This window comes from Abramis brama (assembly GCF_963993115.1).
Source record: "Abramis brama genome assembly, chromosome: 10".
In the NCBI taxonomy this organism is placed as follows: Eukaryota; Metazoa; Chordata; class Actinopteri; order Cypriniformes; family Leuciscidae; genus Abramis; species Abramis brama.
The window spans coordinates 3523233-3540338 of NC_139972.1; the positions used below are offsets into that span (position 1 = coordinate 3523233).

The following is a 17106-nucleotide window of genomic DNA, read 5'->3' on the forward strand; positions in this document are numbered from 1 at the left end:
GTTAATGTATGCAGAAGTTATAACACACTTCCTGTTTCCATTATTCACCATAAATTCGTTTCCTCGCCACGGCCAAACCGTTCGAGATATCAAAAATCCGTTCGCAATTTAGCATCCTCAATGTCTTGACTTCATGCTGACCGAGTTTGGAGGCGAATGGATGAATTTCCTAGAAGGAGTACATCAAAATCCACAGCATGCGTTTCCAAACAACCCATAATAGCCGACTTCCTGTTGGGCTGGCGTAAAAAGTAAAAGTACGAAAGTTGTTCCGCCCGATGAGATCTATATGTGTACTGAGTTTCATATTATTACATGCAAGCGTGTCTGATTCATGGACCAAGTTTTCGGACTTCGTTCAAGGGGGCGCTGTTGAGCCCCCCTGCCACGCCCGGGTACCAGCTTCAGCCCGGCCCTGATGGCCGCGGGTTCTGACCCGTGTGCAAAGTTTCAAGAGTTTTCGAGCATGTTAAGGGCCCCAAAAGTGCCCGAAAGGTTGACAAAAAAATAATAATAATAAATAATCCTACCGAAAACAATAGGGCCTTCGCCCTTTCAGGGCTTGGGCCCTAATAATAATAATAATAATAATAATCCTACCGAAAACAATAGGGCCTTCGCCCTTTCAGGGCTTGGGCCCTAATAATCCTACCGAAAACAATAGGGCCTTCGCCCTTTCAGGGCTTGGGCCCTAATAATAATAATAAACAGAGCAATTCCAAGAGGGTCCTCACACCATCGGTGCTCGGGCCCTAACAAGCAATAAACAAACTGTGAGTGATTTTTTTCTCAGTTTAGATACGATAAGCTGCATTCACACTAATGCTCAGATCTCTTTTGAAATATAAGATGTGGTTTGTCCTGTTGGTTTAAGATATAACTGACCGTGTTTACATTAATTTTGCGTCATAAAAGCATTTTGAGATGCAAGTACATTTAAAGCCACACTAAGTAGAAATTGTGTTTTTGTCAAACAGCGACCCCTAGAGTCGCTGTGGAATACTTGCACTGTCGTAAATATATTATATTATAACGTTTTTACATGATTGCAGCTAAATCACAAGTAAATAGTCTATAGTCTAGGCCTACTGTATAATTTAATTTGTGTTGTTTTTATTGGAATGTAAACATTACAAAATGCCAGATAACATCAATTAAGTTAAATGTACGTTGCATTATTTCATAACATTGGCCGTTATGATGTCATTATACATGATTATTGCAATTTATCATAATAGTTTGCAAATTGTGCTCGTTTACACTATTTACAACCTCTACGTTAGGCTTATTTATGTCCTGATAATTATGTGAGATATTGAAAGCTGTTCTCATGATAATCGCAGGAATCAACGTCAACAGCGTCGTCTGATATCCCTCAGGACTACGTGATAAATACACCTCACAACACCTGAGTTCAGCTGGCAAACTAGTTCGTGAGGCATAGCTATCTGATTTATCAAAACGATTCCATTTACACCTGGTCACATAAATGTGTTTTTGTGAAACGGATTTAAATTCGATCTTCAATTCTCGCGCTATATGCAGATTTAATGGAGTGCACGTCACCGAAAGCAACAGATATGAGCTGCATTTTATAGATCATCAGAGAAAATCTGACCGCAATAAGAGAGAGCAGTAACAGCCCTGGTAAGATCATTTCGTTTCTTTACTTTTAATGATGAAGATTGTGTGTTAAGCGTCTGCGACTTACTTTCACTTTGATTTGCGATAGTTTGCACGTTGGCTTGATGCTCAGTTGCTCATCTGCGGTGATGCGTGTTCCAGCGCGTCGTCATATCTGGATATAACATATAGCCTATAACACGCTCTCACACGTTTTTTTTTTTTTTTTTAGCATTTTTGGGAGGAGTACAATTTACATATGTGGTTTCAACAACCAGATGCATTTACACTTGTCCAGTTTCGTCTGGAATGCGTCTCAGATCTCCTCCTGAAGTGGTTTGAGGAATCGGATTCAAATCCGTCTCAAATGCGTTTCGGAGGGCATTTACACCTGGACTTTTCACGATCAGATAGCTATCCGATCTGAGAAAACGCATGAAGTGGCCAGGTCTAAACACAACAGCCCCCATGGCAAAAACATACGCACAAAAACCAAAAACAAACGCTGGTTGGCCTCTCACGTCCATAGACAGTATATAAACGCTCACGTCCAAATTTGAGGAAGTGGTGGGGGAAGTGACGTATGCCGTTAAGCAGTCGAATTTTGTAGTTCTTTTTGTGCTCTGGTTACTACCCGAACCCCGAAGTTACATAGTGCCAGTAAAAGCGATACAGACCCCGTCAGGCTATGGCAGACGTGTCATTCAACCTACTGTAAGTCGATGTACCATCACAAGGATCTTGGAAATATATTATGAAGGTTGAAAAGTTACATAGTGTTGCTTTAACCAATGAGTCGCTCACAGCCGCACAAAGCACGCGTGAGTATAAGTGGCATAACCTGTGCGATAAAGCCTGTGAATGTCCTTGTAATTCGCTTAAACCTTTCCAAACTTTATGAAAGATTATTTTTCGGAAGGTTCGAGCGGTGTCGTGAGAGAGAGGGAGAGAGAGGGAGAGAGAGAGTGAGAGAGAGGGAGAGAGAGGGAGAGAGAGAGTGAGAGAGAGGGAGAGAGAGGGAGAGAGAGAGTGAGAGAGAGAGAGAGAGAGAGAGAGGGAGAGAGATTAGAAGCAAGCAGAATACGGTTGCAGCGTCATCACGCATCTGTGTTTAAAAACTAAGCTCAGACTCGATTCTGAAATCCTCTGAATCGATCCAGAATCTTTGGAGAGAGAATCTATAACATAATATATCATTATATATTAATTATATATATTATAACATAACATCACATAAATTAATCAAAGTGTTCTTTCCTGTATGCCAGGCCTATATGCGTAGTGTGCCAAGATGATGCTGCATCTGCAGAATGCTTTTCTCTCGCGTGTCACGTGACCAGAGTGTAATCGCAGCTTTTGCAGTTAAAAAATTGCATTTCATCATATTGCGATATTATTGCAAATGAAATTAATCGTTCAGCCCTAGTAGAGACTACACGACATTCCTCCAGGGTTAGTGACATCACTAACCCTAAAATTGACATAAACCCCGCCCCCGGGTTAGTGACATCACTAACCCTAAAATTGACATAAACCCCGCCCCCGGGTTAGTGACATCACTAACCCTAAAATTGACATAAACCGTGCCACTGGGAACACACAGTCCATGTTAAGAAGAGGAAGAGTTGTTGTAGTCGAGCACATTTGTGGTTCTGCTCAAGCTGTCTCATCCGTCTTTCACATGCAATACAGTACGCAACACAAGTGCAATAACATGTCACTCTGTAGGCATCTTACAACAGTTCCCACACGAGCGATTTATAGATTATCATGACAGAAAATGCTAATCAAAGACTTGAAGATAGTTAACTCCACATCAGCTGCATAAATTCATCAACTAACCATTCAGAAACTTCCTGTTGCTTCTACATGTTGTCACTTCTTCTTGAGTCTCTCCATCATTGTCCGGCTCCAGTTTAATCATGAAAGGCAGAACAGTTTCTGATATTTTAGTGCTTGTCTGCGTGATTGGAATTGTTTTTATGACACTTGTAGTGACATTAATGAACTTACGGAAACAATGTCTGCCTATGGGACCTGGTAGAGAAAAAAAGCTGTCTCAAGAGAAGTCAAAAATGAAATAAGAAAAGCAAAAATCCAGTACAAGAATAAAATTGAAAATCAATATAATAGTGGGGATCTAAAGGTAGCCTGGCAAGGTATTAAAACTATGGCAGCCATTAATCAGCCTGTATGCAGAACAGGGCAACCAATAAAATTGAATATTATAGACGACGGCGATTTGCCAGTGTAACGATCACCAGCTGAAGCTGCCCTTGTGAGCCACCAGAGGGCAGTCCACATCAGACTATCATATTCACTCACTAACTACATTTCCCATAACTCACTGCCCGGACTCATCATCACTTATCACTGATCACATTCACCTGTACCTCATTCACTGATTGCATTCACCTGTCTCATCCTGTTAGTCTGTCTATATATACCTTGTTCATTCATTCACTCACCGCGAAGTCTTGTTAAGTGTTTCACTGCATTTCTGAGCGTTTCCCTGGTTTTCTTGTTTCTTGGTTTTTTGATATCTTGCCCTGTTCCCTGGATTACTCTCTTGCCTCTGGTCCCTGGATTACTCTCTTGCCTCTGGTCCCTGCCTGTTAGTTTGTTTTGTTTGTTTCTTTGTTTTGACTGCCTGCCTGTGTATGACCCTAGCCTGTACTTTGCATTACGCCTCTGGATTGCCCTCAAATAAAGCTGCGTTTGGATCCCAACCTTCAAGTCTCAGAGCAGTTCGTGACAGAAAACTTCGCCAACACAGATCCAGCAGCCAAGTAAGACCCAGACCCATCATGAATCCAGCAGCACAGATCATGCGTCTCCGTCAGGGAGACCAGCCCACAGAGGAATACGTCATGGACTTTTTGGAGCTGGCTCGCTTGACCTGTATGGACGAGTTATGTCTGATGATCTTTTTTCGTGGAGGACTATCTGAGCCGCTTAGCTCCGTAATGCCACTTTATCACCCTAGCTGGACTCTAAAGCAGTATGTTGACTTGGCCCTGCAACTGAGTGGCTCAACTTTTTCTGTGGGTTTCACGTCTGCCGAGACTGAGCTTCACGTCACTTCTGCCGATCCAGAGATTGAGCTTCACGTCACTTCTGCCGATCCAGAGACTGAGCTTCACGTCACTTCTGCCGATCCAGAGACTGAGCTTCACGTCACTTCTGCCGATCCAGAGACTGAGCTTCACGTCACTTCTGCCGATCCAGAGACTGAGCTTCACGTCACTTCTGCCGATCCAGAGACTGAGCTTCACGTCACTTCTGCCGATCCAGAGACTGAGCTTCACGTCACTTCTGCCGATCCAGAGACTGAGCTTCACGTCACGTCCGCCCGTCAAGTGTCTCGTCCCGCCGAGACTGAATCTGTTCCTGAGCCTGAAACTGATCCGGATACTGAGCTTGAATCTGTTCCTCTTCCTCTTTCTGCGCCTGTGCCTCCAGACACGATGACCTCCGCCACCGAACCAGTGTCTCAGGACAAGATGGCCGACTCCACGCCTGTGTCTTCGGACAAGATGGCCGACTCCACGCCTGTGTCCTCGGACAAGATTGCCGACTCCACGCCTGTGTCTTCGGACAAGATGGCCGACTCCACGCCTGTGTCTTCGGACAAGATGGCCGACTCCACGCCTGTGTCTTCGGACAAGATGGCCGACTCCACGCCTGTGTCTTCGGACAAGATGGCCGACTCCACGCCTGTGTCTTCGGACAAGATGGCCGACTCCACGCCTGTGTCTTCGGACAAGATGGCCACCGCCGAGCCAGTGTTTCAGGACAAGATGGTCTCCGCTGAGCCGGTGTCTGTTCCTGTCCCTGTGTCTGTTCCTGTACCTGAGCCGGTGTCTGTTCCTGTCCTTGAGCCGGTGTCTGTTCCTGTCCCTGTGTCTGTTCCTGTTCCTGAGCCGGTGTCTGTTCCTGTGCCCTGGCCGCCTGAAGGGTCGTCTCCTCCCTGGCCGCCTGAAGGGTCTTCTCCTCCCTGGTCGCCTGAAGGGTCGTCTCCTCCCTGGTCGCCTGAAGGGTCGTCTCCTCCCTGGTCGCCTGAAGGGTCGTCTCCTCCCTGGCCGCCTGCACAGCCTGCTCCGCCCTGGCCGCCTGCACAGCCTGCTCCGCCCTGGCCGCCTGCACAGCCTGCTCCGCCCTGGCCGCCTGCACAGCCTGCTCCGCCCTGGCCGCCTGCACAGCCTGCTCCGCCCTGGCCGCCTGCACAGCCTGCTCCGCCCTGGCCGCCTGCACAGCCAGCTCCGCCCTGGACGCCTGCACAGCCTGCTCCGCCCTGGTCGCCTGCACAGCCTGCTCCGCCCTGGCCTTCCGCCCTGCCGGAGTCTTCAGGTCCCCTTCCGCTGCACGGGCCTGGCCCTCCGTCCCGCCCCCGGGTCCGCCTCCGCTCCACCTCCCTCCTGGACACTTTTAGGAGCGTCTGGAATCCGCTCCTTAAAGGGGGGGCTATGTAACGATCACCAGCTGAAGCTGCCCTTGTGAGCCACCAGAGGGCAGTCCACATCAGACTATCATATTCACTCACTAACTACATTTCCCATAACTCACTGCCCGGACTCATCATCACTTATCACTGATCACATTCACCTGTACCTCATTCACTGATTGCATTCACCTGTCTCATCCTGTTAGTCTGTCTATATATACCTTGTTCATTCATTCACTCACCGCGAAGTCTTGTTAAGTGTTTCACTGCATTTCTGAGCGTTTCCCTGGTTTTCTTGTTTCTTGGTTTTTTGATATCTTGCCCTGTTCCCTGGATTACTCTCTTGCCTCTGGTCCCTGGATTACTCTCTTGCCTCTGGTCCCTGCCTGTTAGTTTGTTTTGTTTGTTTCTTTGTTTTGACTGCCTGCCTGTGTATGACCCTAGCCTGTACTTTGCATTACGCCTCTGGATTGCCCTCAAATAAAGCTGCGTTTGGATCCCAACCTTCAAGTCTCAGAGCAGTTCATAACAGCCAGACACTTCTGAATCTGTTCTCTGTTCCAGTTCAGTCCAGCAGAAGAGCTCAAACCCAGAGTCCAGCTGTGTGTCTGTGAAGAGTAACTGGTCTATGGATCCGCCACCAGTGTTTAAGAGTGGAGACAAACGGCCTAATCTCAGGTATATAATTTCTATAAAGATGTGCTTATACAGTAGTATGACACTTTTGAATTAGACGTATCATTTATCAAAGTCAGTCAGTCAGTCTAATACTAGCAATGACATCAAGTAAGTGTAAGCTGAGATGTTTTCCACCTTTATATAATGGAGTGTAAAATTGAGTGGATTTTTCTAACCGCTGGTTCAGATTTGTTGAAAGCTTCTCAGTGTCTGGTCAGAACAGTGATGCTTCACAGCAAGAGCACCGTTACTAGAGTACAGTAAGGGGGTTTATCTTTAAAGGTCAGCTAAACATTGGTCTCTTTAGTCGGTTGAGCCTTCGTCCTCCATTGTGCCTTTGAAAGAGTCATGTGATCGAGGTTGATGTTCACCTGAGTTGAAGCCATTCTAAAATTATATAGTTGATTTCAATTTGTTTGTTTTATTTTTGCAAACATTTGCAAACGAGCAAGTTCAATTCTTAAATTATTATAATCAAATTTTTTAAACGCCGTGCAGAACACCACTGTAACCAGTTACAGACATTAAAGTAAAAGTGCACAACATTTATAAGTCTGTCTGCTTTTTATTTTACTTAGTTTTAAAACCAGTTCAGTCCAGCAGAAGAGATCAAAACCAGAGTCCAGCTGTGTGTCTATGAAGAGTAACCAGTCTATGGATCCGCCATTACAGTTTAAGAGTGGAGACAAACGGCCTGATCCAAGGTATATCATTTTTTATAAAAGTTATGCCTATAGTATTTGATTTTTATGAAATAATTATTAATATACAGCAGTTTAATGATCTCTATTTGAACTAAACAATTCTAAGTTCAAATCCTGCAAGTTTTCTCTTGTGTAAAGCTCTATGTATTGTATTGTTAATACATTCACACACTGTAAAAGCTGTTGGTCTGTTACTCAGTTAATGACACAATTACATCAATATCAGTGTGTCTGATTCTTTACCCTTTTCATTCTCATTTAAGGTCAAATCTTCTATCCAGACCAGTTAAAAACAAAACTGTGTACAAACCTGTGATCCAACCTCAAGACTTTAATGAAAGCATGTGTCCTGGTTTCAGGTAAAATGCAGGACTTTTGTTTTTGTTGTTTAATTTTAGGTGTTGCAGTTCTCATCACACATCACTCAAACACATGATTGAAACATTTCAGAAATCTATTGATGTTCTGTGTCCCATAATACAGCAAATATATATAAAAAAATTGTTGTAATTTGTGGCTATTTACTTCTCCAACTTGTGTAATAATGTGGTATTTTAATCTTACAGCCGTGACTCTAATCCTGCTGAAGTCCTCAACACACTGAGATCAAATCTGAGACAGAAGTTTGAGTGTTTGTATGAGGGAATATCAAAGCAGGGAAACCCAACACTCCTGAACGAGATCTACACAGAGCTCTACATCACAGAGAGTGAAAGTAGAGAGATCAATAATGAGCATGAGGTGAGACAGATTGAGACACAGTCCAGGAGAGCAGAAACAGAGGACACACCGATCAAATTCAGTGACATCTTTAGACCTTTACCTGGACAAGACAAACCCATCAGAACTGTGCTGACAAAGGGAGTCGCTGGCATTGGGAAAACAGTCTCTGTGCAGAAGCTCATCCTGGACTGGGCTGAACGGAAAGAGAATCAGGACGTCCAGCTCATATTTCCACTTGCTTTCAGAGAGCTCAACTTGATGAAGGACAAAACACTCAGTCTTTCAGATCTTCTTCATACCTTTTTCCCTGAAACCAAAGAAATGGACATATCCAGTGATGAGTATAAAGTGTTGATCATCTTTGATGGACTGGATGAGTGTCGTCTGTCTCTGGATTTTCAGAGCGATGTGAGGTTGTGTGATGTGACTGAATCAGCCTCAGTGGACGAGCTGCTGACGAACCTCATTGTGGGGAATCTGCTTCCCTCGTCTCTCATCTGGATCACCTCCAGACCAGCAGCAGCGGATCTCGTCCCCTCTGAGTGTGTCCATCGAGTGACAGAGGTACGAGGCTTCAGTGACACACAGAAGGAGGAATACTTCAGGAAGAGAATCAGTGATCAGAGTCTGGCCGACAGGATCATCTCACACCTGAAGTCCTCAAGGAGCCTCTTTATTATGTGCCACATCCCAGTGTTCTGCTGGATCTCAGCCACTGTTCTAGAGGAGATGTTGAGTGAAGCAGAGAGAGGAGAGATTCCCAAGACTCTCACTCAAATGTACACACACTTCCTGCTCATTCAGACCAACATCAAACATGAGAAGGACTATGAGAAGAAAGTGAAAGATGAAGACATGATTGTCAAACTGGGGAAACTGGCTTATCAGCAGCTTGTGAAAGGCAACCTGATCTTCTATGAGGAAGACCTGAGCGAGTGTGGCATTGATGAGGCAGAAGCATCAGTTTACTCAGGATTGTGCACTCAGATCTTCAGAGAGGAGTTGGGCTTGTGTCAGGGGAAAGTCTTCAGCTTTGTTCATCTGAGCATTCAGGAACATCTAGCAGCTCTATATGTGCATCTCTCCTTTATCAACAATAACATCAATGTGTTTGACCAGATTACCAAACCAACTAATGGAGACACAGTTTCCCTATCGGATCTCCATCAGAGAGCTGTGGATGAGGCTTTAGACAGTAAAAATGGGCATCTGGACCTTTTCCTTCGTTTCCTTCTGGGTCTGTCAGTGAAGTCTAACCAGAGTCTCTTACAAGAACTGAAGACACAGACAGCAAACAGCTCTCACAACAATGAGAAAACAGCTGACTATATTAAAGAAAAGATCAGTGAGAATCCCTCTCCAGATAAATACATCAATCTGTTTCACTGTCTGAATGAACTGGGTGATCTTTCACTAGTGAACGAAGCTGAACCTCATACGTATGGAGGATTACGTGATGTGAAACTCTCCTCGTCTCAGTGGTCAGCTTTAGTGTTTGTGTTGTTGTCCTCAGAGCAGACACTGCAGGAGTTTGACCTGAGGATCTTAATTGGAGACAGAAATGATCGGTAAGTAACACTGAGTGCAATCAAGAGAAACTCAGAGATCAGAGGTGTTTAAATACGTCATCAAGCGCCTCTGAAGGCCGTCTCAGTTTGAAGGATCTTTTGAAGACAGACTTAATTTAGTGTCTTTAATTCTGCTCATTTTGAAGGATATATCAAGTGTATCCTTCGTGTTCTTCAATCTCCCACAATCCTTTGCACACATTCCAATTAATGTAAAAGAACTGATGGAAAACGAGTCGGCACTGAGTTTATCTGAGTTCATTATAAAATGTAAGACACAAATTATGTATTCGGAGATGAAGGCATACATGTTATCTTTTGTTTCTGTGTAAATTAATCACTGAACACTAAACTGACAATATAGAGTTAATGTTAAATGTTAAATATAAGGAGGATTTAAATGTAATGAGGAGTTAAATGTTAAATGTAATCCACTGGGAGACACAGACGGCTGTCATTCACTGTATTGCATTCATAAAAAAGTCAATTAATATAAAGATATTTAATAGAAAGTATTTTTCCTAAATTAAGTTTTACTAGTATTTTTGTGGCGTGACCGTGGGGCGGGAACATGTGTGGCGTAGCCATGCACACTTACTAGAGCGTCTCATTCTAGTGTTTAATGCTGAGGACTCGAGTCTACAAGCCTCAGAAGGACCCGAGTAACTTCATTAATATTACAATTAATTTGTCCCACAATAATTTTATAGCACATCACCGCATAACTGACGCGCTGTGAGGATAAAAGATTAGATTAACTTACTTCTCATTTCAAAAACAACTTGTTTAACACAAAATACTTATTGATTCATAAAAATACGCATTAAGAAAATAAATGAGATTAATCTCTCATCGTCTCATGGAGAATATGCGCCGTTAATGCAGCGTCAGATGCCAAAAGCTCTGTTAGTTTTTACTGTCAGTTTCTGTAGTGAATAATTGTCTGGCGTCTGAGACTTCTTCACCGGCATAACTCTCACACAAAGTTTGCACATGGCTGTGTGATATAATATACAATGGCTCGCCTTCATGTTTTAAAATGGAAATATTTTTAATTTTGTGGCATTTTTCCTTTTCACCAGTTGCTCGCAAAATGATGGACAATGATTCACATTTCGTGCGCTTCATTTCCCGTGATAAAACAAGTAGCAAGTTAAACAAGTAGGTAAATAAACAAGAAACAACCAGCAAATTCGTGTGCTTAAAATTTCTGCGAATAATTTGTTGATGCAGGAACACAAATACTTTTTTTCTTGAGCCCATTCGGGAGTTAAATGTCTCCATGGTGATAACCATAGCAACCGACAGGACAAACAAACCTGACATGTTAAAATAGTGTTGTAGTGTAAATGCAGACTAATAGACCTGCCACTGCAACACTGACAAGATAAAGAGAAAACACAAATCTGTCTTGGCTGAATACGATTAGCAGCTTCTACAGTTATAGATACTAAAACTACTTTTTCACATGTCCTTTTTAAAGCAGTGTTTAATTAAAAAATATTTGAGGGTATTTAGTAAGGAATGTAATGTATTATTTACTTATGATAGTAATTATTATTATTATTAACATTAATAATGAACTTATTTATTTTTTATTTTACAGTAGTGCCACACAGAACACAGCAGATGAAGTTCTCCAGAAGCTGATGCCTGTGGTTACAGCAACTAGATCAGCTGTGTAAGTAACACTGAGAACAAGCATCACTGTTAAAACATTATTACATTTCTTACTTAAACATTATAAATTAATGGTTTAACAAATAATATGAGTGTCACACTTCAGCTTTTAGACCCTCCACCTATCTGACCTGATTTGTGATCTACTTAACCGTTTTTATGATATTTGTGTGAGAAATTTATTTTCAAATATATGCATTTTTATTGTATATAAACATTTATATTTATACTTTTTTATATATTCATTTTAATTTAATTTAAAAGTTAATACATTTAAGGAAAATACAGTATTAAACACATTCCATTATATCAGTTTTATATAATCTTTCTGTCATGAGTTAGGTTTGTTTTCCTCCTCTTTTCTCTCTCTCTCTTTCTCTCTCTCCCCCTTTCTCTCTCTCTCTCTCTCTCCCCCCCCCCCCTCTCTCTCTCTCTCTCTCTCTCTCTCTCTCCCCCCCCCCCCCCTCTCTCTCTCTCTCTCTCTCTGTCTTTTTTTAAGTCAATTGAAAAGGCAAACGAGGTTGTACAAAGTGGTGTGGTGTTGAATGGTTCGTTAGTACCCGTTCTGCCTTTGAGTAGTCCGTCTAAAAAAGTAATACTGTCCAATGTACCTCCGTTTATCAAAGACGAAGTACTGATGCAAGAATTATCACGTTATGGAAAGTTGGTCTCCCCTATTAAAAAAATCCCTTTAGGGTGTAAGTCACCGCTGGTCAAACATCTAGTCTCGTGTAGAAGACAAGTTTTCATGGTCCTGAAAAACGGCACTGACGAGATTGATTTGATTTTTAAGTTTAAAATTGATGGGTTCGATTATACAGTGTTTGCAACATCTGATATTACAATTAAGTGTTTTAGTTGTAATAAAATCGGACATCTTGTTCGAGAGTGCCCGAATAGAACCGAGAGTGCGGGTGCGAGCACAAGCTCGGAACAAGTAGTTTCTGCGGTTTCTTCTGCGGAGAGCGCCGGTACGACCGCAGAAGTCACTGAAGAAGAGTCGGGTTTAGTTGTAGCTGATGGGATTGAGTCTAGCACAACAGAGCATGTTGTTAAACCGTGTAAAAGTGACACCTCTCAGCTGTCTGATGAACAGTTTGAGCAATCTGAAAACATTTGTGTAGCAGACATTGAGGAAATGGATGTTGAAGGCAGTGTGGTTGATTTTGAGACAGAAGTGGGATCTGTTTTCAAAATTCCAGTTAAAAGAAAGAAAAAAAGCTGTGGAAAGGTTTTTAAACAAGTAAGGAGAGATGACGGTGGTAGTGAGAATGTGGATTCTGACAGTGATGGGAATTCCTCTGATTCAAATTTGTCTCAGTGTTCTAATTTGTCTTTTACTTCTCAAAGAGAAAACTCGAGTTGTTTGTATAAAGCTGAAGACATTAGCAGATTTCTGCTAGAAACAAAGGGAATGAAAGGTGTACTAGTCGAAGATTTTTTTCCTGATTTTAAACAATTTATAAATGATGTGAGGTATTTAACAAAAGAAGGAGCTTTTCAAGATGTAGAGGTTTACCGTCTCAGAAAAATTGTGAACAAACTTTAAAAAAAAATCAAGGTTGATGAATTTTCCAACGGGTAAAAAATGACAAATTTTAAAATTGGCACTTTAAACTTAAATGGTGCCAGAGATAGTCATAAAAGAATGATGCTTTTTGAGTTTATCAGACAAAAAAAGATTGATATTGTGTTTCTACAGGAGACGCATAGTGATTCTAAAAATGAGATAGATTGGAGAAGAGAATGGGATGGGCAGATTGTTTTAAGTCACAAATCCTCTATTAGTGGGGGGGTTGCTGTTCTGTTCTCAAAAAACTTTTTACCTTTATCTTGAGAAGTAGACGAAATAATTGAAGGTCGGTTTTTAAAAATTAAAGCTAAATCTGAGAAAACGATTATGGTACTTATGAATTTATATTTACCTAATAAAGGACCAGAAAGAGTTCTTTTCCTTAAAAAAGTAGACGTTGTTTTGAAAGGGTTAAAGCCTGAAGAATTGTTATATATAGGTGGAGATTTTAATTGTACTGTCAATACGCTTGATAGAAATCATATAGAACCAAGTATTGCTTCTCAGAAATCTTTAATACAACTTATAGAAACTCATGATTTATGTGATATATGGAGAAGTATGAATCAAGGTGTCAGACAGTATACTTGGGCTCATAGTACTGAACACTCAATCTCTTTAGCACGACTTGACAGAATTTACAGTACTCAGCACCAACGTAACTCTTTTAAATTTTGTAAAATTATTCCAGTGGGGTTTTCCGATCATAACTTAGTTCTGTGCAGTGTTTTTATTAAGTGTGTTAAGTGCAAAAGTGCATATTGGATTTTTAATAATTCATTGTTAAGTGATAACAAATTTATAGAAAGTTTTAGTTTTTTTTGGGAAAGTATTAAACAGCAAAAACTTTGTTATGCTTCTTTGCAACAATGGTGGGATTGTAGTAAAATCCTTATAAAAGATTTCTGTCAAAAGTACACTCTTAATGTTACTAGGGACATAGTTCAGTCTATGAAAAATTTAGAAACGGAAATTGGGGCTTTACAGGATGTAATAACATCTAAAAATTATAGTAAAAATCATATTGATGACTTGAAAAAGAAAAAAGCAGTGTTGGCAGACCTGTTGGGAATTAGAGCACAAGGAGCTCTAGTTCGTTCGCGTTTTGAAACTGTCTCTCAAATGGATGCTCCTTCAAAATATTTTTTTAATTTGGAAATGAAAAAAGGTCAGAGTAAAATAATACATTCTTTACGGTCAGCTACAGGACAAGAATTAACTGAGCCTGCTGATATAAGAGGCTGTGTGGTTAGTTTTTATTCTGACCTTTATAAATCTGAACTTGTGGAATGGGATGCAGATGCTGATTATTTCTTGGAAGGACTGCCAAAGGTGGATGAAGAGTCCAACAATGATCTACAGCAGACTTTGTCATTGCAAGAGATGCATTCTGCCATGATGACCATGGAAAATGGTAAATCTCCAGGAATTGATGGGCTAACTGTCGAGTTTTATAAAACTCTATGGCCCATCATGGGAGAGGATTTGCTGGCAGTTTTTAATGACAGTCTGAAAAGAGGAGTATTGCCTCTAAGCTGCAGAAGAGCAGTCATTACACTGTTGCCTAAGAAAGGCGATCTTCAGTACATCAGCAATTGGCGCCCAGTTTCACTTTTATGTTCAGAGTACAAAATTTTGTCTAAAGTGTTGGCTTTAAGACTTAGTAAAGTTTTAAGCCAATTGATTCATTCTGACCAGTCTTATTGCATTCCTAACAGGTCCATCTTTGATAATATTGCTTTAATTAGAGATGTTTTGGATGGTTCTAAACTATTTGGAATTAATTGTGGCTTGATTTCTCTCGATCAAGAGAAAGCTTTCGACAGAGTTGAACATCGGTTTTTATGGAATACTTTGGAAGCTTTTGGTTTTAGCCCTTCTTTTATATCAATGATTAAGACTATGTATTGTAACGTTGAGAGTGTCCTTAAGATTAATGGTGGTTTGAGTGCTCCATTTAAAGTTCAGAGAGGAGTTAGGCAAGGATGTGCAATGTCTGGTATGTTATATACCCTAGCTATTGAACCTTTACTTCAAAAGTTAAGAGATCATTTAGAAGGTCTAGTTTTTCCCAATTGTTATAATCCTTTATATTTGTCTGCTTAAGCTGATGATGTTATTGTTTTTGTAAATGGAAAAGATGATGTAGATAAGATGGGAAAAATTGTTAATGATTTTAAATGTATTTCTTCTGCTAAAGTCAATTGGGGGAAAAGCGAAGCTCTATTAGTGGGGAATTGGAGTGGAGATCCTCCCACTTTACCTGGAGGGTTACTTTGGAAAAGAGGAGGGTTAAAATATCTTGGTGTTTATCTGGGGAATGAGAGTTTTTTTTTACGAAAAAAACTGGGAAGGGTTATTTGAGAAAATAAAAGGACGATTTGAAAAATGGAAATGGCTACTCCCCCAGATATCGTATAGGGGGCGTATTCTTGTTATTAATAATCTTGTAGCATCTTCATTGTGGCATAAATTTGTTTGTGTGGACCCTCCAAATACGCTTCTTGCGGACATTCAAAGAGAACTGGTAAACTTTTTTTGGGACAATTATCATTGGACTACTCAAAGCATTTTGTATTTGCCTAAGGAGGATGGAGGGCAAGGACTAGTAAACCTCGTAAGCAGAAGAGCCACTTACCGTCTCCAATATATACAGAAAATTTTAATGGGACCTTATTCACTTGCATGGAGACCACTGGCATTAAGCATCTTGAGGAGAGTGGGCAATATGGACATGGATTTAACATTGTTTTTAATGGATTATAAAAGATTGAATTTTACTGGAATTCCTGCTTTCTATCAAGGTTTGTTTAAAGTGTGGGGTCTTTCTCAAAATCGGTGGATGGAACCGGCAATTTCTCTTCATTGGTTGTTGGAAGAGCCGCTTATTTTTGGAGCTCGTTTTGATGTTTCTGGACCTGATTTTCCTGGAGTAACTGATTTGTTATTGAGTAAAAGGATCTTTAAGTTAAAGTAATGAATCAGGATATGACCTGAAAAGTCCTGAACAAATTGTCACCCTTATAGGGGTTCGATCAGTACGTTTTGCTAAGAAGTATCTTGATAAAGTTTGGTGCGGGGACTTTAGTTCCTGATAATAAAGATCTTTTTCCAGATATTGAAATTCTTCCCACTATTGATGGGGATGTTTTCAATTGCTCTCTGTTATGTACTAAAATGAATGAATATATTGATTTTTGTACAGTGGAAGGGAAAACTCTGTATAAATGTATTGTAAAAGTTATTAATCAACACAATTTAAGTTTGAAAACAGATACAGTATGGAGAGAAAAGTTAGGAATTAACAATGAAACTAAACCTGTCTGGAGAGCAATTTACAAACCACCATTAACAAAAAAACTTGGTGACCTACAATGGCGAATTTTACATGGAGCTATAGCAGTGAATGCATTTGTATCCACTATAAACCCCACTGTAAGTGACAAATGTCCTTTTTGTTTGGAGAGGGAAACCATATTTCATGTTTTTATGGATTGTAATCGACTTAACCCTCTTTTTGAGCTGTTAAAAGTTCTTTTTGATTATTTTAATATTTGTTTTACAAAGAGAGATTTCATTCTTGGTTTTGGTTATAGTTCTAAACAAAAGTCAAAATGGCATGTTGTTAATTTTATGGTGGGACAAGCCAAATATGCTATTTATATTACTAGAAGAAATAAAGTCAGGACAAGATGTTGTTTTTGTTTTCAGAAATATGGTAAAAGCAAGAATCCTTATTGATTTTAATTTTCATAGATTAATGAGTACGATAAATGTTTTTGAAATTCAGTGGTGTTGTAGCATTTTATGCTCAGTTGTTGATGGACAAATTGCTTTTGTAAGAGAATTGATGTAATGTATTTAATTGTTGAATGGTTAAGGGATAATTGTTTTTAATAAAGTGATTGTAAAAATTGTAAAAAAAATTCTCTCTCTCTCTCTCTCTCTCTCTCTCTCAATTAAATTCAGAAAGCTTTATTGGCATGACAAAAAAGTACATTTTGTATTGCTAAAGCATCATAACAACAGAAAATTATTTAGAACATTTAGTACACAGAATTATAATAATAGTTAAAATTAAATAAAAAGGATAGTATTATATATATATATATA

General features: G+C 40.3%; 4 protein-coding genes across 12 annotated transcripts in view; 2 read left to right on the forward strand and 2 right to left on the reverse strand.

Moving 5' to 3' along the window:
• LOC311091393 (uncharacterized protein) overlaps positions 1 to 17106 on the reverse strand; it is a 354781-nt gene that overhangs the window by 271266 nt on the left and 66409 nt on the right. The gene's annotated exons all lie outside the window — the stretch shown is intronic.
• Positions 1 to 17106, forward strand: part of LOC311091343 (uncharacterized protein) — a 530654-nt gene that overhangs the window by 258342 nt on the left and 255206 nt on the right. The window lies entirely within an intron of this gene.
• The window catches only part of LOC311091398 (uncharacterized protein), a 171044-nt gene that overhangs the window by 23051 nt on the left and 130887 nt on the right, over positions 1 to 17106 (reverse strand). The window lies entirely within an intron of this gene.
• The window catches only part of LOC311091399 (uncharacterized protein), a 116571-nt gene that overhangs the window by 8049 nt on the left and 91416 nt on the right, over positions 1 to 17106 (forward strand). The window contains exon 3 of the mRNA XM_084127352.1: positions 6632 to 6829. Coding sequence (XP_083983478.1) covers positions 6632 to 6800 — 169 coding nt within the window. The 3' untranslated portion in view covers positions 6801 to 6829. The remainder of the gene's footprint in view (positions 1 to 6631; positions 6830 to 17106) is intronic.